The sequence below is a fragment of the Doryrhamphus excisus genome, linkage group LG3, assembly GCF_037039965.1.
Source record: "Doryrhamphus excisus strain RoL-2023G ecotype Guam linkage group LG3, RoL_Dexc_Guam_v1.1, whole genome shotgun sequence".
NCBI classification, from domain to species: domain Eukaryota; kingdom Metazoa; phylum Chordata; class Actinopteri; order Syngnathiformes; family Syngnathidae; genus Doryrhamphus; species Doryrhamphus excisus.
The window spans coordinates 5,643,525-5,669,344 of NC_136359.1; the positions used below are offsets into that span (position 1 = coordinate 5,643,525).

General features: G+C 41.8%; 3 protein-coding genes across 8 annotated transcripts in view; 1 reads left to right on the forward strand and 2 right to left on the reverse strand.

Moving 5' to 3' along the window:
• Nucleotides 1–9,233, reverse strand: part of clip1a (CAP-GLY domain containing linker protein 1a) — a 33,592-nt gene extending 24,359 nt beyond the window's left edge. For 3 of the 4 annotated variants that reach the window (XM_058069581.2, XM_058069580.2, XM_058069578.2), the window contains exons 1-3: nt 9,072–9,233; nt 5,103–5,361; nt 1,391–1,941 (exon numbers count right to left, since the gene is read on the reverse strand). In XM_058069581.2, coding sequence (XP_057925564.2) covers nt 1,391–1,941; nt 5,103–5,193 — 642 coding nt within the window. In that variant the 5' untranslated portion in view covers nt 5,194–5,361; nt 9,072–9,233. The remainder of the gene's footprint in view (nt 1–1,390; nt 1,942–5,102; nt 5,362–9,071) is intronic. The other variant, XM_078789510.1, reaches the window with a different exon arrangement.
• Nucleotides 9,234–9,686: 453 nt separating this feature from the next.
• Nucleotides 9,687–21,951, reverse strand: zcchc8 (zinc finger, CCHC domain containing 8). Of its 3 annotated transcripts, XM_078789512.1 has the most exons (16): nt 21,862–21,951; nt 20,904–21,110; nt 20,564–20,603; nt 20,413–20,487; nt 18,843–18,954; nt 18,690–18,767; nt 16,599–16,702; nt 16,409–16,474; nt 16,261–16,321; nt 14,162–14,295; nt 13,935–14,077; nt 13,740–13,855; nt 11,495–11,581; nt 11,273–11,381; nt 10,741–11,197; nt 9,687–10,695 (listed from the first exon to the last, which is right to left on the reverse strand). In XM_078789512.1, the coding sequence occupies exons 2-16, from the start codon at nt 21,079–21,081 to the stop codon at nt 10,218–10,220; spliced, it is 2,238 nt and encodes a 745-aa protein (XP_078645638.1). In that variant the 5' UTR covers nt 21,082–21,110; nt 21,862–21,951; the 3' UTR covers nt 9,687–10,217. The 3 variants fall into 3 exon arrangements, with proteins under 3 accessions (XP_078645638.1, XP_078645637.1, XP_078645639.1); XM_078789511.1 differs by having other exon boundaries at nt 9,687–11,197; XM_078789513.1 differs by lacking the exons at nt 18,690–18,767; nt 18,843–18,954; nt 20,413–20,487; ... (1 more) ...; nt 20,904–21,110; nt 21,862–21,951 and adding an exon at nt 17,982–18,020 and having other exon boundaries at nt 9,687–11,197.
• LOC131127569 (uncharacterized) lies at nt 21,410–25,155 on the forward strand. The gene is made up of 4 exons (XM_058069587.2): nt 21,410–21,645; nt 21,906–22,038; nt 22,109–22,242; nt 24,431–25,155. Exons 1-4 carry the CDS (start codon nt 21,532–21,534, stop codon nt 25,136–25,138), a joined length of 1,089 nt encoding a protein of 362 aa, XP_057925570.2. The 5' UTR covers nt 21,410–21,531; the 3' UTR covers nt 25,139–25,155.
• The last annotated feature ends 665 nt before the right edge of the window (nt 25,156–25,820 follow it).

Here is a 25,820-nt window from a genome sequence, read left to right on the forward strand (position 1 = left end):
ATATGGGAAACTCATTTTGACCTTCAACTATTCAAACACACAGCGGCAAAGGTTAGAAAATGGCTCAGGCCAAGGGACATTAAAGCAATGTCCTCAGAAACACAGCTTTTATATCTTTTTTTTGCTTTGGAAGACACACCAGCATACATGTAATACAGATGCAGTTATTAAGGTTTTATAATGGAGAAAAATGGTCAGTGACTAATGGACAGTTATGGGCACCACACGACCGCAATTGGCAAAATATATGGCCAAATTGGGACCAGCTACACCAGCAGCTACACCAGCAGCTACACCAGCAGCACCATCCACAGTCTCCCATGGTTTGATCGGCTATCTGATGTGGAGGGAATCTGGGGATATCAAATTAGTTCAGATGAGGTAAAGCGGTCGGTGTTGATGGAGGACTCTTGCTAGTGTTGAAAATAAACTTATATAAATGTTTGTGTAAATAACACATATCGCTGCTTTTTCCTGTAAAGCTCTATATTATTTTTTTTTTTTTTTCGAAATGTCAAATAGCTTCGGGAAAATCTGACAGTGTAGTATGGCATACTGATCATCATCCTGTCCGCTCAATGGTCAATCAGTGAAACTCCTCATCTGGGCGACTTGACATCTTGTGTAAGATTCTGTGATTATGTGTGGAAAAAAATCACTTATTGAATTGGTAACTGCAATGGCGTGGAGAAGGGGTAGGATTTAATAAGCTTTGCTTCTTCCTGCTCCTTTTCAGACATGTGTAGTAATGAGGTGTGTGTGTGCATGTATATATATATATATATATATAGATAGATATTGTAAGTATTGTATTGTAAGTGTATATGTGAGAAAGAATAATGTAACATAGTATGCATGTTTGAAATAAATTAAGAAAAGAAAGAAAGAAAGAAAGTAAGGACCTCAAACAACAACAAAAAAAACCTTAAACTGTGTTATGGAAAGCAGGAAGTGAACAAATGTAACAGTTACTGATTGTAAAAGTACCAGATGGAGGGGTAGGATTTAATAAGCTTTGATTCTTCCTACTCCTTTTGGACATGTGGAACTGGGAACTGATTATGTGATGCATTCAATTGTAATCTGATGCATGTTCAAATTAAATAAAACCATTACCATTACATGAGAAGTTGAACATGCTGCGAGCTAGGATGTTTTCCTAGATGGTGGTCATGTTTTTTTTTGTTTTTTTTTTTTACACACACACATGCTTGGCAGTCCCCTACCAAGTGTGCGTTTTGTAAAGTGCGCTGTGGCTGAATAACAGCGCCAACATGTGGTTATGCATGGGGTTGCACATGCAGCACAATAACAACAGCATGTTATGACAAAATGTCCACCCCTTTCAGCAGTAGAAGTGTTTGACATACACTTGACATACAAACCTTACCAACACACGGTCGCCCATCTTTAGCTCCCTCTCTCCTTTCTTGACGGATCCGCTCTCGGAGAGGTTGGAGATGGATTCACTGTTTGCACGATCCAGGTTGGAAGACGGCGTTGTGGGTGCGGTTCGTGCAGCGGTTGAGGTTTTCTTGGCTGCTGCCGATGAGGGTAGTGTTGCTTTCGTGGCAGGCGTTTGGGAGGCGACGCTGCCCACCGACGGGGTGGGTGACGCGGCGCGGGACGGTGGTGCAGTCTGAGTTCCGTTGGCCTCGCCCTCTGTGCGAGACAGTTTGGACGGACGGGTAAATATCCCCCTGAGTGCCTCACACTGGAAGTAGCGCACACCCGCCACAGAACCATCATTCTTCCCGATGGGCTCGTCCAGAACGATCCCGGCCCACTGTCCCGGGGCAAACTGTGTCTCTCCCAAAAACTGTATCTGACCCGGTTTGTTCCCGTTCACCCAAACTCGCTCGCCAATCTGGAATCCATCGCTGGCACTCAGGGCATCTTCCGTATCGGCGGCAGATTTTTCTGTTGGAGCAGCTTTACTTCCTGTTAATAACATGACAAAAGGAAATTACATCAAAATCAACATACTGATTGGGAAGAACTGCAGAAAAACACTAAACCAAAGCACAACATCAATATATTCCTGCAAATTTGAATAAAGAACATATACTTTGATTACTTTGATATTATGATATTATTCGGTATACTTTTATTGACAATGTAGTGGCAGCTAGGCACTACATTTACATACAGTGCATCCGGAAAGTATTCACAGCGCTTCACTTTTTCTACATTTTGTCATGTTACAGCCTCATTCCAAACTGAATTAAATTAATCTCTTACCTCAAAATTCTACACAAAATACTCCATTATGACAATGTGAAAAAAGGTTTTTTTTGACATGTTTTGAATTTATTAAAAATAGAAAACAAAAAAAAATCACATTTACATAAGTATTCACAGCATTTGCCATGAAGCTCAAAATTGAGCTCAGGTGCATCTTTTTTCCACTGATCATCCTTGAGATCTTTCTACAGCTTAATTGGAGTCCACCTGCAGTAAATTCAGTTGATTGGACATGATTTGGAAATATAATAACTGTCTATATAAGGTCCCACAGTTGACTGTGCATGTCAGAGCACAAACACCAAGCATGAAGTCAAAAGAACTGTCTGTAGACCTGCGAGACAGGATTGTCTTGAGGCACAAATCTGGGGAAGGATACAGAAACATTTCTGCTGCTTTGAAGGTCCCAATGAGCACAGTGGCCTCCATTATTCGTAAATGGAAGACGTTTGGAACCACCAGGACTCTTCCTAGAGCTGGCCGGCCTTCTAAACTGAGCGATCGGGGAAGAAGGGCCTTAGTCAGGGAGGTGACCAAGGCCCCGATGGTCACTCTGTCAGAGCTCCAGCGTTCCTCTGTGGAGAGAGGAGAGCCTTCCAGAAGGACAACCATCTCTGCAGCAATCCACCAATCAGGCCTGTATGGTAGAGTGGCCAGACGAAAGCCACTCCTTAGTAAAAGAAACATGGCAGCCCATCTGGAATTTGCCAAAAAGCACCTGAATGACTCTCAGACCATGAGAAACAAAATTCTCTGGTCTGATGAGACAAAGATTGAACTCTTTGGTGTGAATGCCAGGCGCCATGTTTGGAGGAAACCAGGCACTGCTCATCACCAGGCCAATACCATCCCTACAGTGAAGCATGGTGGTGGCAGCATCATGCTGTGGGGATGTTTTTCAGCAGCAGGAACTGGCAGACTAGTCAGGATAGAAGGAAAATGAATGCAGCAATATATAGAGATATCCTGGATGAAAATATTGCTGCATTCATTTTTCCTTCTATCCTGACTAGTCGAATAATGGAGGCCACTGTGCTCATTGGGACCTTCAAAGCAGCAGAAATGTTTCTGTATCCTTCCCCAGATTTGTGCCTCAAGACAATCCTGTCTCGCAGGTCTACAGACAGTTCTTTTGACTTCATGCTTGGTGTTTGTGCTCTGACATGCACAGTCAACTGTGGGACCTTATATAGACAGTTATTATATTTCCAAATCATGTCCAATCAACTGAATTTACTGCAGGTGGACTCCAATTAAGCTGTAGAAAGATCTCAAGGATGATCAGTGGAAAAAAGATGCACCTGAGCTCAATTTTGAGCTTCATGGCAAAGGCTGTGAATACTTATGTAAAGGTGATTTCTTAGTTTTCTATTTTTAATAAATTCAAAAAAGTCAAAAAAAAACTTTTTCACATTGTCATAATGGAGTATTTTGTGTAGAATTTTGAGGTAAGAGATTAATTTAATACAATTTGGAATGAGGCTGTAACATGGCAAAATGTGGAAAAAGTGAAGCGCTGTGAATACTTTCCGGATGCACTGTACAAATACAGATTTTGGCTGTGGGGTGAGGGAGTGTGTGCCAGGGGTGCTCGGGCTCTCCAGGAACTGAATAGCAAACAATCTCTGCCTTTCGGTCAACCAATCAGCAAAGAGACACAATTTTTGTATTCATTTTATGATATTTATTTAGTATTTTATTAACTTAACGCAACTTAATTTACCCTCCCTTATTATATCTATACATGTTTTTTTCCCCTCTTTCTCTCACCAATATAGCAGAATTATGTGACTGTACTATTTTCGTGTTACCACTTTTTTTCCTTTTACATATTGGACCTGTTCGAGTGGTTAGCGCGCAGACCTCACAGCTAGGAGACCAGGGTTCAATTCCACCCTCGGCCATCTCTGTGTGGAGTTTGCATGTTCTCCCCGTGCATGCGTGGGTTTTCTCCGGGTACTCCGGTTTCCTTGCACATTCCAAAAACATGCTAGGTTAATTGGCGACTCCAAATTGTCCATAGGTATGAATGTGAGTGTGAATGGTTGTTTGTCTATATGTGCCCTGTGATTGGCTGGCGACCAGTCCAGGTTGTACCCCGCCTCTCGTCCAGAGACAGCTGGGATAGGCTCCAGCCCCCACCGCCCCCCCGTGACCCTTGTGAGGATAAGCGGTAGAAAATGAATGAATGAATATTGGACCTGTCTCCTGTATACATTCCACCTCTCTAGCGACAAATCTTGTGATACTCCACAACCCTCATCCTATGTCTATGTATCGTTTCACTTTTTCATCTATGTTTGTAAATATCCACCTTATATGACACACAGTTGTGTATTTATAACACAGCTGTAAATACACACCTAATGTTTCCAATAATAAAAAAAACAAATATAGATTTTTCACAAGGAAGCCTATAAAAGCACAATTCAGTGTAGTTCAGGTTTTTCCTCCAGGGGTATGAATATGAGTAATAATAATAATGTTAACTGTATAATGTTAAATGTTAACTGTATTTAGAAGGTCGTAAACAGGTTGTCTCTGCTCCAACCACAAACATATTTCATTTATGAAAAAGGCGGGAATGTACTCACCGTGAAAAAATTTAAGTATGCAGTGACCATTTCGATGATTTATATGCTTTTTTTGTTTTTACTAAACAAGCAAAAACTAACCCAGAACAGCTTTTTACTGAATACTCTGTTACCATGTTCTGATGCAGAAATTAGTAAATCACAGCTTGCATTAATTAACAAGCGAGCAGGCCAATATATTAGGAACATATCTTAGTGGGATGTACCAAAACCATTTTGATGCAGTGCAGGTATACCGAATGAAGTGTCGGTGTGTGTTCCTACCTGTGCTGGGGTTGGTCTTCGGTGCGCCGGCCCCGGGGGGTCTGGCTATCTTGCTGGGCACTTTGATCCCACTGGGCTTGGATGAGCTCATATTTCCTCTTGTGATCCACGAGGATGATGATGATGTTGAACCCAGACCATGTAAACCACAGTTTTAATGCTGCTGGACGGTGAACTTTTCCCTTGTCCTCGAGTACAAAACAAAAAAAAGGAAAAAAAAAGGGAGTGGGGGTAAAAATGGGTGCTTTGGAAGAGGACCCTGTTTAGAGAAGAGAGATAATTGCTTTATTAGGATTAATTTGTCTGCAGATGGCATAGCAATTAACTTCCATATGAGAGTAACTTGGTTGAGCTAGCTCCATCAATGGAGGTGTTCTGTTTCTGTTATGACAGCAAAGACCATGTCACAGACCCAGACCTAAAAATACCCCACCAGACGATACGCCGGCACAGCTAATACCTTTGTATCTCATCTGCAACCCCACTGAGTAAACAAACATGAAAGTACACAATTTTTATTCAGCCAAAAAAATGAAAACTCTGAAAGTCTGGCCTGGCAGCTAAAACTGGATTACAGACCACCAGCACCATCGGATAATCCCATTTGTCGGATTAGCACCCCACAGAAACGCAATTGGATGCGTGTCCGGTTTTAAATTGAGCACCCATGGGTGGATTCTTGACCTTATGGTGTGTCTGATGATGATCATGATGGGACCGGCCGATCAAACTGGTTGACAACACAGTAAACTTCACGTTCGTCACTTCAGTTGCATCACTGAGGCTGTAGAAGTCCAGATGAGATTGTCTTTAATGTTTCATTTGGTTAGCATTGACTGGTATCCTGTCAATGCTAACATGCTACTTTAAGATGTATTATTTATTTGGATAATTTCCCAAAGACACAGTTCTTCAACGGTTGAACTGGTTCCTCCAACAGACTGAAGACTTGCACGGGCCATTGTATCATCCCGAGCCTCATATGAGCCAAGACGCTTGTTTTTGTAAAAGAAAAAAAAAAAAACTCATGTAACAGCATCACACTTGTGCATAGGGCTGGGACGACGTGTCAATGTCATCAATGACATCGACACAAACAATACGTTGATGCAAGAACTGCATGTCGATGTGCCTTCACTCAGAATTAATGGTGGGCAAAACCGCTTAATTCAGTAAAAATAGCCGTTCATTTCGGTCATTAGCCTGTGATCTCCCCCTGTGCATAGACCCGGTGAAGTCGTGTCAAGTCAGTCCGTTCACTCATGTTCACGTTCGTTCCGACTCAACAGCTCACCAATTAGTGCTGTGTCGGTCATGAACAAAACAGCCGGTGAACTGAACGGGTATTTTATAGGCGGTTCATTCGTTCACAAAAAAAGAACTGGTTCTTTTGACCCGTTCGTTCACGAATGCCATACCACTACTCAGAATCAAAACATGGTGGCGGCCGAGGCAACAAGTTTCAGTGAGTCCGATCAGAAGAAAAGATGGCGCAACATCAGTATCCAAAGTATGGGAATATTTGTGACCTATGCAAAATTGAGATGGCATATCACAAAAGCACGACGGCGATGCACCAGCACCTTTTATTATTTCCTTGTTTGCAATGATTAACCCCGTCATTCATCCAAACCGCACCATGTAACTTGGGCTCCAGCATCGCACACACAACAACACACTCCTCACACACTCTTCAAATAAATGCTATAGTTAGTTTTATTTCTATTATTATTATTGTTATTAGTATTATTCATGTTATTATACTTTGATATGGGCAGATCATTTAGAAATATACATTTTTATTAACCTGTGCATGTGTTTGTGGTTTATGTTTTCCAGGGACTAATCAGGGACTTTCAGGGATTCATCGATAAACTATTTTCTAGATTAATCGATTACAGAAATAATCGTTTAACCCAGCCCTACTTGTGCACTCTCACCCAGTAAGCAAGAGTCCGCTCTCACTCTCTCTCTCACACTCCCAAGATGTTTCGCAGCCAGAAGAATGAAGCGCGACCATCAGCAACGACCCAGTTTAACCAGAGCGTTCCAGTTTTCACCCGCTTTGCCATTCACCGATAGCGATGCGTGCCCTGGGGGCTGTCAAGATGAGCAAGGCATCACACGGATGATAACTGGCTATAGTGTCATGTCGCACGAAAGGCACTTCAAGACTACATAAAAATCTTAATTTGGCAAAAAAAAAAAATGTAAAAGTAGATCGCTGACTGGTGAGCGGAACCATTCAAGTGAAATGATCCACCTAAGTCTGTAGAGGTTTGCACTGGAGTAATGTTAATCTTTTAGCCACAACAACACTAGCGCTAATCTGTTACCATGAGGGGAGGGAAGCCAAAGAATTGAGTACATAATTTATACAAACTAGCTTTGGCTAATGCAGAACACCGATTTTGGCTCATATGACAAAAAAAAGTACAGTAGAATTTAGCCTAACTTCTGTCAATGATCAGCTTCCATGTTGAAATGTGTTGCAATGCTCCGACACCAACCTTACATCCTCCTGACTTTAATTCTTATTTTTACCTCCCCGCACTGCCGGTCTTCCGTTTTAAGGAAACATCTGCTAGGCGGAATATTATTGTGGAGGCCGAGCAGGAAGGTGGAGAAACAGAGACAAGTAAAGTCGTCCAGCGCTACATTGGGGTTCAATCGCCCTCAAATGTTGAATAAGGCCAATTAGTAAAAACAAAACAAGATGCATTAGTGCATTTCTTAGGCAAATTGTACTTCTTCTTGGCAAAAATAAGCATTTTCAAGCATAAACATTAAAAAAATGAACTAAAATACAAATACAAGGCACAACGATCATTGTAATTGTGAACGTAATAGTCTACATTGGCCACTAGGTGTCAGTAATTGGTCAGTGAGACAACCAAAATACATGATCACCATCATAACAAAGGTTACTGTTGGGGAAACAATCCACCACAGGCTAAAACTCAACACAGAGCCTCAGCTATCACTTCCTGTCCGCATGCCAAGGTCCATGAGAGGGGAAGACATTTATTGTGACACAAACAGGATCTTTATGTACATCTTAAATTGCTTATTTTCCTTATACTTAAAGGGAAGACATGTGTAGGAGATAATCTAACAACAACTTTGTCATTAACACTTGATAATTATTTGAAACCAATTTTTTTTTTACCAAAATGGTAGCCGCCCCCCGCCCCTCATAAAAGTTGCAAATTTCCCTTGCAATAGATGGCATTATTTGAGAAATTAGAATAATAAACAAATAATGTCCACAAGTGACATCACACGATTGAGGGCAATTCATATGTATTGTGTATGTTCGTACCGAGGTTTGAAAATAAAGACTAACAAAGGTTTGTATGGGCAACTTTATATATAATAAAAGCAAAATATAAAAAGTTTAAAGTTACAGGGTGGGGTGACTTTGAACGACAGTAACCCACAGTTAGGCTACGAGGTGGCACATCTGGCAAGAAAAAGTGGCTCATAGAATAGCTTCATTTTAAATAAGATTAACTCAAATTAATTAGACAAGGTATTCTCACGTTATTATTACTGCATCAACTCACCAACCGACTAGTCTGCTTAGCACTGCACCCTGCGACCATTCCTCCTACCCGGGCAAAAAAGTATCCGCAATGTCACGGCTGCTCCCTCGGTAACTTTTAGAGAGCAAAGGCCAAACAGCTACGGAGACCTCTTCCGCTCACACCATTATCATAATTAGCTTTTTAAAGCCAAGAACCGACACGATGAGCTGGCAAAAGGCGACGACGTGGAGGCCGATGCAACAACACGGCAACAGTCAAAGCCCAGGGAAGGGCTACTCAGCTAGCTAGGCTACTAGCCGACTTGACACCTTAAGTCAACTCGACGTTACCTGGACAACTTGTGACTACTCAACTTCTTTACAGACACTTTGAGTTTTTAATACAAGCAACTAAAATGTCACTATAGCGAGCGAACACCAACCTGTTTATGGGTGCGAAGGACCCACGCCTTTCAACCCCCGAATAGTTTTCCGGCTAAGCGACTTCTTCTCACTCTCGGCAGACACCGGCGCGCGTGAACGAGACTTTCCAGAACCGTGACGTCTTATGCGTGGACAAAGATTATTTATACAGCGTAAGAGCGAGCACGCCGCGTACGCGTTTTTCAGACACCAAAACGCCAACGCCCCCCGCGAAAACAAAGACTTTACCGTATTTATCATATGCGAGCAAATATAGTACACTAACGTTGAATAGTGAATGCACTCTTTTTTTATATAGGTTTCACTCTCGTTCAAATCACCTTAAGTTTATCAATCCTTCCAACATACAAAAATGGTGTGTGGCGTTTAACCGCAACGTAGTTACCTAAATATAGTAAACATCTTTTTTTTATGTCTACAATAAGAAACATCTAATTTTGTGCCATTCCGATTCAAGCGAGATTGATGGTTGAATGCTCAAATTTAAATAGCAACGCTACGCAAAAAGCGACACATTTGTTACCTCATTGAAAACCACGGGGCTGATTTACCGGAAATGGCAGTACTACACAGAAAGCGACAAATTTGTTCCACGTGACAAAAAAAAAGACCAATTAAAAACACAATTTTTAATCCCACATTTACAGTACTCACTGAATATCCATCTCTTAAAAAGCAACATGGTGACAAAAAAGCATCCACATTAAAAAAAAAAAAACTTTTTTAAATCCCAAAATGTATCCAGCAATTCATTTTTAATACTGATTGCTAGGCTACACAAAAAGAAACACATTTGCTCCTGGTAACTGAACATGTCTCATTGACAAGTGTTATTTATCCATCCAACATTTTCTGTAGTGCTTCTCCTTATAAGGGTTGCAGCTGACGAGATAGATATATAGTACATAGAATGAGTGATTAAAAAAATAAACACGCAAATCAGGCTTGTTTACTTCAAAGTGTAGTTAAGTAGGGGACCAAAAATAAACCTCATACATGTCACTAAATTAACATTTTTACAAATAAAAACAATAAAAAACAAAATGATACCTGTGGTTCAATGTCCCTGCCTGCCTCAGACTCTGTACATAAAAAAAGCAGTTAAAATATGATACATAACGTGGCCAAGAACGTATTCATTACGATTATTTTTTCTTAGCCAAACTTCGAGGCGAGCTCTTGAGCAAGTCTCTGATGCGGAGGTACGTCCCCGTGGCTTCGGCCACCTCCGTGTATTCCGGAGTGTCCTCGAAAGGCACGATGCCCTCTGCGAACTTGCTTCGATGAGGAACCGCTGACACCTTGTTGGTTTCTGGCTTGGGGGAGGCTCCGTTTACATCCTGGGAGGCTGCTGGATCGGGGTTCTGGGGGCCGTCTTCCTGGGGTTGGTTGGGGCCAGGACTTTGGGCGCTGTCTTCCTGGGATTGGTTGGGGCCAGGACTTTGGGGGCTGTCGTCCTGGGATTTGATCAAACTGTTGTCTTGCAATTTAGCTGGACCTGGACCTGGACCATCTTGACATTTGACCATAGGAAGACCATCCTGGGGTCTGATTGGATCGGGGCTTTGGGGGCTGTCATTCTGATCTTCAACTGGGGTCTGTGGATCAACCTCACCCAGCAACCTTTTGTCTTCAACTGGGGACTGTGCATCAACCTCACCAGGCAACCTTTTGTCTTCAACTGGGGTCTGTGCATCAACCTCACCAGGCAACCTTTTGTCCGTCACTTCTTCAACCTCCTCCATTTCAGAGTCACCCCGCGCCGGGGGGGACACGCTCGTCAAACTCCCCCCCACGGGTGTCTCCGAGTCACTGTTGGTGGTGGTGTCTGCGTTTTGGAGCGCTGCCCAGATCAGCCTTTGCTGCTCCTCCAGCTCCTCCAGGGTGAGGTCGTCATCCTGTCCCTCCGTCGCCTCGTCTACCACCACCCAGTTAGATTCTCGCATTGTCCTCGGGGAGCCACTGGTGGGCGGTGTGCTTTTCGGGAGAGGCGGGGGTGTCGGTGTCGCAGGCGGGGTGCCGTGGGGTAGAGGAGGGGGTGAGCTGAAGCACGGCGAGCCAGGCGGCAGTGGCGGTTGGAAGTGGAAGTCACCCTGACGTTGAGTTTTGTAAGGAGTTCCAGGATCTGGGGGGCCAAAGTTGGACTGAGCAGGGAGAAAAATCAAACAATGCATGAAATGAGAGGTAAAGGAATGTTTACCCGATTCAATATCCATATCAGAGCTCCCATCAGGGCTGGATCGTGGCCTCTTCCTGTGCTGCTGAGAGGAGTCGGACTCGTGATGCCTCTTGTTAGTACGACCATCGGGCTGTCAGGAGGGAAAAAAACTTTCTTTCATCTCGCATGTGGGACCAAATGCTGACACTATGTGGGAACGCATGAAGGTATGGAGGACTGGGTGAGAGAGCATGGCGTAATTACCGCAGCAAAGTGGCTGGACAGGTAGGCTGCGTAGTTGTGCTTCAGGTGGTTGCTGTGCATAGGAACGGAACTGTAGCGCATGAACTCCTGTCCGTAGAAAATGACAATGAAACATCACAATCAGGGGTGTCACAAGATCTCGTGGGATTAAAACTCTCATTCAGATCTCTCATTCTTGTGGGCACAAAGGCTGGGACGATAATACTGTAAGAGCCATTTATTAGTGTGTTCCTAAATTTCTAATATCTGTTCATTTATTTTTTGTTGTTGTTTTGTTTGGATTACTTGATAATATTTTCTTGTTATTTATTTGTTTATCATATTTTTGGGGGGGTTAATTAGTAGTTAATTCGTGGGTTTGTTTCATTGGATAACACCCTGGGCACCTGCAATATATTTAGGTAGGCAGTGCTCACAGGACCAGCATGTAGCGAGGGTGGGCCTATGGTTTTTGTACCAGCACAAGAGAGGCTACAGGAGACAAGGCCCTTGTTCCTTTTTTGTTTGTTTGCTTGCTTGGTAATAAACGGAACAAGATTGTTTGGACAATGACACTTTTGCCTGCGTAAAACAAAACCCGTGGTGCATCAGTGGCCTTTTGATTATAGTACAGTAAAGTCACGTTATATCGATATTCTCGGGAGTCGGAAAAAATATCGATATAACCGGACTATCAATATATCCGATCCTGCGCCGAACTGCATTAAAAGTGGGTAATAATGCACTCGACATTGTTCTATGCACACGAGAGAAACCACGAACGGCAGCATGTACATATGAAAAACAGTGATTACTGCAAGCGATAAAAAGATATCTGAATACAACACAATTAAATACATGTATTTGTATGCTTGTGTCTTCGTTGGAATAGGTGTGTATGCTATGTCAGTTGGTTCTTCATCCTCATCATCCTCGTCATGAAAACACTAAGTCTATTCACTGAATCTTCCCTCTAAATTATACAAATATTTACTCCTTTACTTCAAAAGATTGTTTAATACTTACCTCATATTAATTACCTGTAATCCTCTAATTACCGTCCGTCGGTGGAAAAGCCGAAACGGTGTTAGTCGAAAATCAAACAATACGCCGTTTACAGATTTCGCTAATGGTGGTATTGAAATCCTTAAGCAAATATTGATTCAGCTTTAAGCTGCTTTTGTATCGATATAAGCAGACCAAATTGGCTGGCGGGAGATGAAAAGGGCATCGTAGTAACCGGATTATCGTAATAACCGGAACTAATTATATCATAAAAGACTAGAAATTTGCCGGGAAATGAAAATAGTATCGTAATAAGCAGTACTATCGATATAACCGATATAACGAGACTTTACTGTATAAGTTACGTTTATTTTTTGAAGGACAAATAGCCACTACAAATACATTTAATTAATTCATACAATAAATAAAAATAAACTTGATCATAAACGTGATCATTTTGCCAGCCTCAATATCCTGCCATGTGCCTGCTGTCTGTTTTCCTCGTCTCCCGCCTCCAAATGGGCATGACGAGGGTTCACTCTGTGCACTGGTTTCAGCACCTTGGCGTGTTTTGTTCCATGAAACAACAGCGTTAAGGGAGTGAGCCCTTTGGTCAGTCACACAGTCTCAGTGGGTGGAGACGGGGGCCGGTAGCACATACACACAAGAGTGCAGACGAGTATAGCCTCGTGAGGAGCAATGCAAGGTAGAAATTAAATTAGAAGAATAAAATATATTGTCTTTTTTTTTTTTTTTTTTTTTAAATTGTACTTGTCTTAAATGTTAAAATATTGTCTTGTAACACCCCTCATAACCAATAATATTGCACCAAAAATTATATTAATATTTTGTGTTAGCACGCAGACCTCACAGCTAGGAGGACCAGGGTTCAATTCCACCCTCGGCCATCTCTGTGTGGAGTTTGCATGTTCTGCGTGGGTTTTCTCCGGGTACTCCAGTTTCCTCCCACATTCCAAAAACATGCTAGGTTAATTGGCGACTGCAAATTGTCCATAGGTATGAATGTGAGTGTGAATGGTTGTTTGTCTATATGTGCCCTGTGATTGGCTGGCGACCAGTCCAGGGTGTACCCCGCCTCTCGCCCAAAGACAGCTGGGATAGGCTCCAGCACCCCTCGTGAGGAAAAAGCGGTAGAAAATGAATGAATGAATGAATGAATGTTGTACAGGCAATTCATACATGAATCATTTTTGGGGGTATTTCAGTTAAAATACAAAACATTAGCAGCAAGTGAGCTTACGTCTTTCATTTTGTGCGGCGCCGGCACATTGAAGCCTGGAAAGTCGACCAGTTTAGAAACATCATATGAGAGGTTTTGTGTTGCGGTGTTGTTGGTCGCACTGCTGTCATTTGACACTAAAGAAAGAACAACAATATGGTGGATTAATTGCAGAACCTTTTAAAACTACGGCGGACCCATAAATGCATCAAGTACCGTTTCCGTCATACAGTGTTAAACCAGAGTTCTCCATTTCGGCCTCTTTGAGCCACCCGGGCGGGTATCCCAGCAGCCTCATGCGATAGATGAGAGGAGGGAGAGTGTTTATGTCGATTCCCAGCGCCCCCAAAAGCTCCTCGCTGTGCAAAAGACAAAGAAAAAGTGAACACCCAGTACAAGGATGTGTTCCCTGTGTACAAAAAACATCAACGCCAAACCCCTGCCTCATGATTCCAGGCTTGTATTTGGAGAATCGTTCCTCCACCTCATCAGCGTGGTACCGCTGGTTACTCAGCAGGGACGGGTTGTTGTTCTGGAACTCCTTTCTTCTCTCGTTAATGGCAGCCATGTCTCTGGGCTTGGGGAAATAAATCAAACGCCGGGGACTTGAATTAATGCCAGGTCAAAAAACAACAAAAATAAGCTGCGGCTGTGGGCAACCTCCCCATGTACTTTTCCTAACTTAACTCCACAAGACGGCACAAGCTGCATTTGAACTATCATGAGTGGTCAGCATCCAGAGGCTTCATCTATCTCTGCATGCACTTTAAATATCACACTACATCTCTCCCTCACTCCATTGTGGTTTTGAAAAATGAATTAAACAATAACGATCGCCGTTTTGTGGTTGACTATGGCCTATTAGTCAAAAAATATTGAAATACAACCTCTATGTAGTATTCTTGCCACTAGGTATCAGTAATGACACAAAACATTGATGAGACATGACATTTCATTGCATTACATACATCCTCCTCCTAGTCCGTGTGGAACTGGTACGTTTTTGGTTTGTCTTCCTGTTGGAAGAATTGTACATAAAGTTATTCTATTTTTACTATATTCTTATGACCTATTTTTTACTATATTCTTATGACCTATTTTTTACTATATTCTTATGACCTATTTTCTTATGACCTACAAGCATTTCATATCACTCACGTGGCAAAAGTAAGATTAATGTTGTGTCGCTTGCACATTTGGTGTATATCATGATTAGAGAAAACAGAACGTGACAGAACATTCTCTCAGCAGATAGTTTTATCACACTCTCGAGATGACGTAGCTGCACGGGTCAGAAGTAGATGTGACCTCAAAGAGTGTGTGTGTGTGTGTGTGTGTGTGTGTGTGTGTGAGTGTCTCCAGAAGATCACATGCCAAGGAGGAGATACCCACACACTATGGATAACATGTTGTACGAAAGAACCGGTTTCAACTGGAATAGTTAAACCCCCCTTCCCCTTAGCAGTTGAAATCTCGTGTAACTAGGGCGTTCCTAACTGAATAAAATGCGAGGAGAATGGAGACTGTCTCAGAGTTGGTAGGAGGATTGTAACTGTGCAGTCTCCATCATCTCTCCTTGCAAGTAAAAAGAAACTCACCTCTCTGTGTCTTCCTTTGTACAGGCAGTGTTTTTTTACAAGTGTTGGGGTTTAAACCTGACACTTCCCCACTCCAATAAATTGGAGGCTAACTAGTTTACTTGTTAGCATGTTATGCAGCTTGGCCGTGGTGTACACGATGAATAACAGGAGTGTAAAAGTGACTATCGAGGTGTTATTTTAAATCTATGTGGCGCTAATAAAAGGGTAAACAGCTTTTCTATGCGGAACTTCGCATACTGCAGTTGGGTCTGGAACTGAATACCTGCAATAAACGAGTGATGACGGTACTACTTTTGGGGCACAACTCATGTCTCACGATTACGATGCTATGCTTACGATGTTCACGATCAACTTCTCAGCTGCGTTAATGCTGGCTGAGCAGGTCTGCTTGTTACTGCCATTACAACATTGGTTCTGTCCACGCCGTGTTGTACAATATACTCGTTAGTAAATGACCAGTTACAGTACTTTGCACTTTCTCATGCACTCCAAGTCATTATCATCACTATGAATATAAGCAATGTCCTGGGGTTTTGCTGGGGTGTCCGATGTTCCCACTCTTCTTTTGTTGTTTTGATGAAGATTCTGTGATTATATGAGTGGGGGGGGGGAAATCACATATTGAATTGGTAACTGCTATGGCGTGGAGAAGGGGTAGGATTTAATAAGCTTTGCTTCTTCCTGCTCCTTTTCAAACATGTGTAGTAATGAGGTGTTGTGTGTGTGTGTGCATGTATATATATATATATGTAGATATGTGTGTATGTATGTACATGTATATATAAATAGATATTGTAAGTGTATTGTAAGTGTATATGTGAGAAAAAATAATGTAACATAGTATGCATGTCTGAAATAAATTAAGAAAAGAAAGGAAAATAAAAGAAAGAATAGAACATGGGTTTTTGCAGTGCGGTACAACTGAATCGCGTCATACTCACCTTAGGGCAGTCTCTCATTTGATGAGCACTTGAGCCACAGTTAAAACAGGTAGATTTGGGCCTGCAGTGAGACACATTAGTGATGAGACCTGAATAGATGGAGGGGTTCAAGACGTATTCAAGTGAGTAAATAAAAAGAAAAATGCACCGTTTATCTTTCATTTCTATCTCCTGCCCATCCGTGCCGATGACTTGGTTGAAAACCTGCACATAGCTTGGCGCCATTTAAGGAAGTTACGTAGGTTTTGTTTTATTTTGCAAAAAAGGTCAATACCAAACAAACTTTTGTGGGCATTTTAAAAGCCACACCGATGCTTGGTTTCTGTCCCTAAAGATACGTTGGCACTTCCCATCCGCTGGTCAGCTGAGGGTTTTCATTCTGCAGCGGCTGTCCAAGTTGGTCCACACTGAAGGTGGTGAAGTGCAGGACGCTTCCAACCACCTACAGCAGAAAAATAAACAGTAGACAAATCACAGGGACCACAACCACCATCATTGGTAAGAAACATAGTAGAACCTCGAAAACGCTAAAAGTGCTTTTATCAAGTTCTTATAGGAACACGGAGTTGTGTGTATCTGTAGTTTTAATGCTCCAAAAAGCGCTACTGTGCGTGTTATACACTTTTACATGTACTCTGTAATCCTGCACATATGTAATAAACAACAATTTTTCCAGATGTCTGACTTTTTTTATTTTCAATGTGAAATTGAGCAATATTTTAGTCATTCATTCATTTTCTACCGCTTTTCCTCAAGAGGGTCGCGGGGGTGCTGGAGGCTATCTCAGCTGTCTTGGGGCGAGAGGCAGGGTACACCCTGGTCTGGTGGTCAGCCAATCACAGGGCACATATAGACAAACAACCATTCACACTCACATTCATACCTATGGACAATTTGGAGTCGCCAATTAACCTAGCATGTTTTTGGAATGTGGGAGGAAACCGGAGTACCTGGAGAAAACCCACGCATGCACGGGGAGAACATGCAAACTCCACACAGAGATGGCCGAGGGTGGAATTGAACCCTGGTCTCCTAGCTGTGAGGTCTGCGCGCTCACCACTCCGCGCCGCCCCATTGCTTCATTGTTATAGCTTAAATTTTGTGGTCTTATTTATCGCAATATTAATTTAAGCATTATTTGTATGTTCTTCCTCATTTTCTTGCCAAAATGCCTTCATAAATTAATTGAAAATGCACCTTGGACATGTAGTTATGTGTATTTGATGTTTCAAAAGATAACAGGCCCTTTAAAAAAATTGCTTGATTTTACTTCAAATGAATGCATAAAAAATATAATTTAAAAAATAATTATAAAAAATATTAAAACTATCCTAAAAACTAAAAAAGTGTAAAAAAAATGTAAAAAAAAATCAAGATAGACTTCAAATTAAAACATTAACAAAATTTAATTATACAATAATATATATGCAAAATATATAAAAAGTGTAATTACCAAAATAAATGTAAAAATATTTTAATTTAAAATTGCTTCAATAAAAGTGTAGAAAATAATAAAGTAAAAAGAGTAATTATTTAAAGAAAAAGGAAAATGCAGGTCTATATGTATATTATATCATATACAACAATGTAACAGCAGGAAGCTGCTTTGGGCAACTTGAAATGCTTTTTTTTCCCCTCACCAAAATAGTTGTCTAGATTCAAATGGAATGACTTTAGAGCTTCCACTGTGTGAGACAACCCGTGTGTGTGTGTGTACTCACTTTAAAGGCTTCTGTTGTTGTTTTCACACGAGTGCTGGATGACTTTTTTTATTTTCAAAGTGAAATTGAGCAATATTTTAGTTACCTTTCTGTAAGCTATATATTCATTGCTTCATTGTTATAGGTTAAATTTTGTGGTCTTATTTAGCGCAATATTAATTTAAGCATTATTTCTATGTTCTTCCTCATTTTCTTGCCAAAATGCCTTCATAAATTAATTGAAAATGCACCTTGGACATGTAGTTATATGTATTTGATGTTTCAAAAGATAACAGGCCCTTTAAAAAAATTGCTTGATTTTACTTCAAATGAATGCATAAATAATATAATTTAAAAAATTATTTAAAAAATATTAAAACTATCCTAAAAACTAAAAAAATGAACAAAGTATAAATAAAAATTCAAGATAGAACATTAACATCAATTAAAACATTAACACAATTACACAAAAAGTGTAATTACCAAAATAAATGTAAAAATATTTTAATTTAAAATTGCTTAAATAAGAGTGTAGAAAATAAAAGTAAAAAGAGTAATTATTTAAAGAAAAGGGAAAATGCAGGTCTATATGTATATTATATCATATACACATACACATAACACAATGTAACAGCAGGAAGCTGCTTTGGGCAACTTGAAATGCTTTTTTTTTTTTTTTGACTTTAGAGCTTCCACTGTGTGAGACAACCCGTGTGTGTGTGTACTCACTTTAAAGGCTTCTGTTGTTGTTTTCACACGAGTGCTGGATGACTTCTGTGGGTCTTCATCCATTGCAAACGCAGAAGGCTTCACATGGGACAGATGATGCTCTTTAGGTCCTATAATTCATTCTAATGTATAATTACATTTGCACACGTATACCTGAGGCTTCAAGTAGGAGGAGGAGGAGGAGGAATGACTTGTTGTACTGCCCGTCTTTTGATGCCGCAGTATTACATTGCAGACGCTATCTTCGATTTCTTGCCGGCATTGCCTGAGAAGGAAACAATCATCAGCTAAACTCCAAGAGGAACAGCATGAAGATAAGTTCTCATATACACATCTGGGTGTTACTTGGACACACCTTCAGTGATGATAAGTCACGCTCAATAAAGTTATTACCAGTGGCGTCACCAGTCTCCGAAGTTACAATGATCAAAAATTAGTAACTAATGTTAGCATTTCATAACGCCAAGAACGCAAATTGTTGATCGTCTCTCTTTAAGACTGCTTTTGTGAACATATGTATGCACCACGGACATACCAACAGCTATGGGTGACAGGAACAACTATTTTTCTGCAGTTTAATTCCTAATTGTGGCAATTTTGTTGTACAATCTGTTCCTTTAAAGCAGGGGTGTCAAACTCTATGTACATGGGGGCCACTGGAGCTAGGGTTTGGGCGAGACTGGGCCGCATCAGGTTTTGGGGAAAAAAAAAAAAAAGCATTTATTAAAAACAGAAAAATGAATAAACTTTGCTTTGGTTTCGATTTTCTATAAGAAAGGTCTGATAAAACATTCCACTGTTCTCAAATATCTTACTTTTTATTTTTCTACACAAAATAAGATGAAAAATAAATAAACAAATCAAGAATAAAGAAAATCAATCAATCAGTAATAAATAAATATAATAATAATAATAAAACTGCAAATAATAAAAACTTAAGAAACCACATATAGTTGGTGGGTAGACAAATTATTTTTTTCAGATTAAAATGAACAAAGCATTATTAGAGCCCTGTAGACATGACAAAACACGACTATAGTCACATTTATACTCTTTTTATTTACAACATATTGCGCAACTGCAGGGTCTTGAGACACATGCTAACTCGCAAACTAGAGAGCTAGCGACCTAAACGGTAGCCTTCAAGTTATTTCCTTTAAACTTAAATAGCCAAAAACTTACCACTTCCACACGGATAGGGAGGATAACTATTAACAGTTATTTAACCTATAACATGAACATTAATCAAACGTAATATTTTTTTCTGGGTACATACCATACAGCATCCATATCAAACTTGTGTGGGCCGCACTAACATTAAACTTTCATATCAAGGCGGGGGCCTCAAACTAGTAAGTTATTTCCTTTAAACTTAAATAGCCAAAAACTTACCACTTCCACACGGATAGGAAGAATAACTATTAACAGTTATTTAACCTTTAACATGAACATAAATCAAACGTAATAATTTTTTCTGGGTACATGATACCATACAGCATCCATATCAAACTTGTGCGGGCCGCATTATAACATTAAACTTTCATATCAAGGCGGGGGCCTCAAACTAGTGTCCTGCGGGCCATATTTGGCCCGCGGGCAGCGAGTTTGAGACCACTGCTTTAAAGGACAATTGGTAACAAGCAGTGGCGTTTTTAGATTTTCTGGCTTCCAAAATCGTAATTTGGACTTGCATGCAGTCCCTTTAACAGAAATTAGAACTTACTTTGATATGAAATTGTTTAAATATATGATTTGAACCACGGGTCCATTGATGTTGACATCTTCGACCGTAATGCCACTGTAAAGAGGAACACAAAATATTAGCCACGTCAGGAGCTACACTTTCATTGGAAATCAAAAGCGAAACTTATCACCTGGGTCGTGTCAGGACCTTCAGCTTTCTTCTCAAAGCTTTATGTGAACTGAGAGTTAAGGATTTGTGCTTCACCAAATGTTATCCGTGTCATTAATTCATTCCTGTCAACACTGGGATTTGAAAATACGGGAAGTTTACTAGTCCACACCCCGCCTAAACTATATTAGCTATTGTGTAAGGTAAAAATGTTAAAATGTGGCAAACAAAAATAAGACTATTATTAAGCTTAGCTGTGTAAAAACGTGACACAAGAGACAAGCGCTAACCTAAGGGGAAGCTTTGCTAGCAGTTAGTAACAGCAATGCTAGCACACGAGAGCAGATTGTTTGCAGGAAGGATATTCTCCTCTGTTAGCTTCTCAATGTGGTCATCACATTCTCCCAACCGGCCTCGTAACAACGACACCTCTTCGTGGTCCTCCGCGTCATCTGGAAAGCGAATGTGGGTGGGTTCCGGCGGCCTGGGGTCATCTAGTTGTTCAAACAGTTCCACATCTCCGAAATCAACGTCAGCCATCTTTTCACCACGATCGATGATTCTGGGTGCTAGAAGAGACCGCTTGGCATTCATTGGTTGTTTATGTCACATGACCGCTTACTTGGTGGAGTTTAGCCCACGGTTATGTTTTACAGGCTTTTACGTGGCCATTATTATTCTTATTAAATTACGATCCGTCAGAAAAATAAACAATCAAATAACAGACAAAGTACTGTCATTAAAACATCAGTGTAACACAAGTCTGGATTTACATCTTAATTCTTCTTAAAAAGTCGAAAATGTACTAATCGTGAGGGAAACAACCATGTTCGTGAGGGACGTCACCCTTAAACGTGTTTGTCGTTGATATTAGCCTGTAAGACAAGTTCAGGGTATAATAGCTTTAGTATTGTGTTGACTACACGATGCAAGTTAGCTTGTTTTGTTTGCTACATTTTCTTTCCTATAGTTGACTATACTAGTCATAAAATGTCACAACATGTACATTTGTCATTTCCCCAGCTGGATGGAGGCTTGCGGAAGATTCGTTATATTCATTTGGTGAATAATTCGTCTTTCACTCTCAGAGAGTGGCCACAAAAGGTAAGTTGAGTCTTCCAAAAAGAAGAGTCAAGGGACATTTTGCCACATTTAGGTCGTTGTTTCAAGGCTGTGTTTAAGGAATATGGGAGAAAGTTACTATATCTGTTCTTAAAATTAGTATAAAATGGCAAGGCTACAACATGTAGCATTGTGGTTATGTATACAATATAGATTTAAGCAGGAATTAATGGACATGAAAAATGTACATGCACCCACTTTCATGTAGAAATTTCAAGGGTTAATAAAGCTTGATTTTTCAGGCTGCAGCGATGGTTCCTCTCTTTTTAGCAGCCGATCTCTTCTCCAACACCAACTTCCGGCCTGAAAACCATCCCAGGTGTCACGCTAAATACGCCAAAAAAGGGCTCGCCACCAAATTACATTTTTCTTCAGGTAACAGCAACAAACTGATAGAGAGTCAATCCCATTGGGTCACGTGACATCACCACCACTTGTATTGTAGCCTTCAGGTTCCGTGGCTTAAAGGTCCCCACGTCCAACAACAGCCTTTGGTTTTACAGCATCCATGGGCTTTTTCGAGTGGCTTTTGAACTGTACACCAAGCAGGAGCAGCTTGCAGTGGTGGAGAACTTCCAGGTAAGACTGAACGCCAATCGCATGGTAACAAAAACAGCAGTACACACTTTTAACGGGAATTGGGTAGTCCAAGTTCTAAATACAAACACAAGAGCTGGAGCTTTGGAACTGTCAAAAAGAATTGACAATTTTTTAATTCGGAAGGATTCAAATATATGTCATCTCTTATACGGTGGTGTCAAAAACCATATATAAAATATTATATTATATTATATAGGGGCGGCACGGCAGTCGAGTGGTTAGCGCGCAGACCTCACAGCTAGGAGGACCAGGGTTCGACTACACCATCGGTCACCTCTGTGTGGAGTTTGCATGTTCTCCCCGTGCATGCGTGGGTTTTCTCCGGGTACTCCGGTTTCCTCCCACATTCCAAAAACATGCTAGGTTAATTGGTGACTCCAAATTGTCCATAGGTATGAATGTGAGTGTGAATGGTTGTTTGTCTATATGTGCCCTGTGATTGGCTGGCCACCAGTCCAGGGTGTACCCCGCCTCTCGCCCGAAGACAGCTGGGATAGGCTCCAGCACCCCCGCGACCCTTGTGAGGAAAAGCGGTAGAAAATGAATGAATTATATATATATATATATATATATATATATATATATATATATATATATATATATAATATTCATCAATGGCAGCACAACTGAAGCCAAAATGCAGTTTTTAAATGAAACCTTTTATTAAGGGGAAAACAATTCCAAACCTACATGGCCCTGTGTGAATAAGTGATTGACCCTCTGGAAAAGGTTATAAAGCCATTTCTAAAGCTTTGGGACTCCAGCTAACCACAGTGAGAGCCATTATCCGCAAATGGCCAAAACATGGAACAATAGTGAACCCTCCCAGGAGTGGCCAGCCAACCAAAATGATGACCCCAAAAGCGCAGTGACGGTGTTGGAATTTGACCTCCTGTTCTTTAGGTCAGTGATTCCCGTGGGTGTCGTGTTGGAGGCAAGAGATGGCAACAAACTTGTTAGTTATGTGGTTTACTCTCAGACCAGTCAGATTACACGGATCTCTGGCGAATCACAGGTGGCCCCCCCTCCTCTCCTCGGCAGACATCTTCTCACCAACGCAGGGCGGTGGAGCCAGACGTTATCAACAGGCCGCAGCTGCAGACGCCATGTCCTCCCGTTATCTGTAGTTAGTCAAAATCGTGTCTGTGTGGATGTTCCGGAACTGTATGTACCTGACAGCGATTACATGTCCTGTGATTTGCCCAAGAGTGTTTGGTTCTACTTGGTTAAATGTAGTGCATAGTTATATGGTGAGATACAAAAAATAGGAGACAAACACACAGACAATCCTTCATTGGTCACAAAAGACCCCACAACAACATCCAAACAACTTGGCAAAAATGGCCTGCAAATTTCTACCGCTTTTTCCTCACGAGGGTCGCGGGGGTGCTGAGAGGCGGGGTACACCCTGGACTGGTGGCCAGCCAATCACAGGGCACATATAGACAAACAACCATTCACACTCACATTCATACCTATGGACCTATGGAGTCGCCAATTAACCTAGCATGTTTTTGGAAACCGGAGTACCCGGAGAAAACCCACGCATGCACGGAGAGATGCCCGAGGGTGGAATTGAACCCTGGTCTCCTAGCTGTGAGGTCTGTGCGCTAAACACTAGACCACCGTGCCGCCCTCTAATGGCAACAACTGATCTTAATTTCTATTGGTGTAACAACGTTACAACGTGGAAACAACGATTCTACACAAAATTAGTTCCGCCTTATTAACTTCTATACACCTCGGTAGGAACCAAAAATGAAAATAGGGAGGAACTTAAAACTGACAGCATACACTGACTGAGAGGCAGTTACAGACCCCACAACAACATCCGAAGAACTTGGATACAAAAAATGGCCTGCAAGGCAGACTTCCAAGACCACAAGCGCTGCTGAACAAAAAGAACATTAAAGGTGACGAGACAAAGATTGAACTTTTTGAAAGGTGTGTCTCTCATTTGGTGTAAATGTACCAACAGTAAAATATGGCGGTGGTAGTGTGATGGGATGGTCACTTGCTGTGATAAATGACTTGTGTAATGGTGCATGTATCATTGTCGAGGGCATGGCTTGATTCCTGGCTAAGGTTGCGTCAGGAAAGGTATCTGGTGTAAAAACTAAACCAAAAACTTTGTGACCGGACTATGTTTTATTTCATCCCTCTGTAGGATCTTTGGAAGTCTCAGATAAACGACAGCCCGCTGAAGGCGAGCTACAACCTCAGGGAGCAGCTGGACGTCCGTTGTGGTGCTGACACCAGGATGGATGGGTTGGAGCTGGAGGCCACGGGAGCAAACATCTCATCAGAACACGATCACTGCTACTTTTCACAGCAAGGGCGGCCGCCTGTGTCGACACTGAGGAGGAAACTGAAGAGCTTGGATGATCAACTTTCCTCCGATGCGGAGAGCTTCACACAGCAGCAGTTGGAGACCCTGCTGCTCTTTTTGCATCACACGGAACGATGCTTCGATGGAACGCTGCAGGAACAGGATGTGGCCGAATCGGTGCTGGCGATGCTCAACTCCAAAGAATGGAGCTGCGTTTATTCCAGCCCGCTGCTCAACGTTGTGGCCCGCTGGCTCGGCCGCCAGTTCAGCGCGGCCAACTGCAGCGTGAGCCGTAGCGTGGAGGGTTTCAAAGTGCGGCACATCGACAGGATCAGCGAGCTGCCGCCCGCCGAGGAATTGGCTGATGAGCTTTTCCCAGAGGCCATGCGGACGCTGTTGCTCCACTGGATGGGACTGAGCGAGGAGGCGGACGCGGCCAAGCGACGCAGCGAGTATCCCATCCTGCTTCTCATCCTGGAGTTTGCCAACCACAACCTCATCACCGGGGTGGCTCACGTCCTCTACTCCAGTCTCATCTGCAAATAAATAAAATTCTGACATTCCGTCAGATTTGTTTTTTCCAACACATTCTGGCAACATTGGAATCTACTGATTATTTCCTGTCTGTCTTCATTCATTCATTTTCTACCGCTTTTTCTCACGGGGGGGGGGGTGCTGGAGCCTATCCCAGCTGTATTGTACACGACTTAGCAACCTTTTGAGTGTTAAGTTGCTGTGTGATGATTTTAGCGTTCTTTGTAAGTCAGATGATTATATCAAATTATTCATTCATTCATTCATTTTCTACCGCTTTTTCCTCACAAGGGCCGCGGGGGTGCTGGAGCCTATCCCAGCTGTCTTTGGGCGAGAAGCCCCCTGGACTGGTGGCCAGCCAATCACAGGGCACATATAGACAAACAACCATTCACACTCACATTCATACCTATGGACAATTTGGAGTGGCCAATTAACCTAGCATGTTTTTGGAATGGAAACCGGAATACCCGGAGAAAACCCACGAATGAACGGGGGGTCTGCGCGCTAAACACTCGACCGCCGTGCAGCTGTGGTAGAAATGTATAGTTGAATATCATCGACGTTACTGTGGAAATTGAGGCCATGTCGACGGATGATATTGCCAAGTGGAAGGATGTAGAGGATGAAGAGAAGAGGACCAAGCACCGAACCTTGGGGAACACCTTGAGGTAAAGGGGCTATGGAGGAGTAG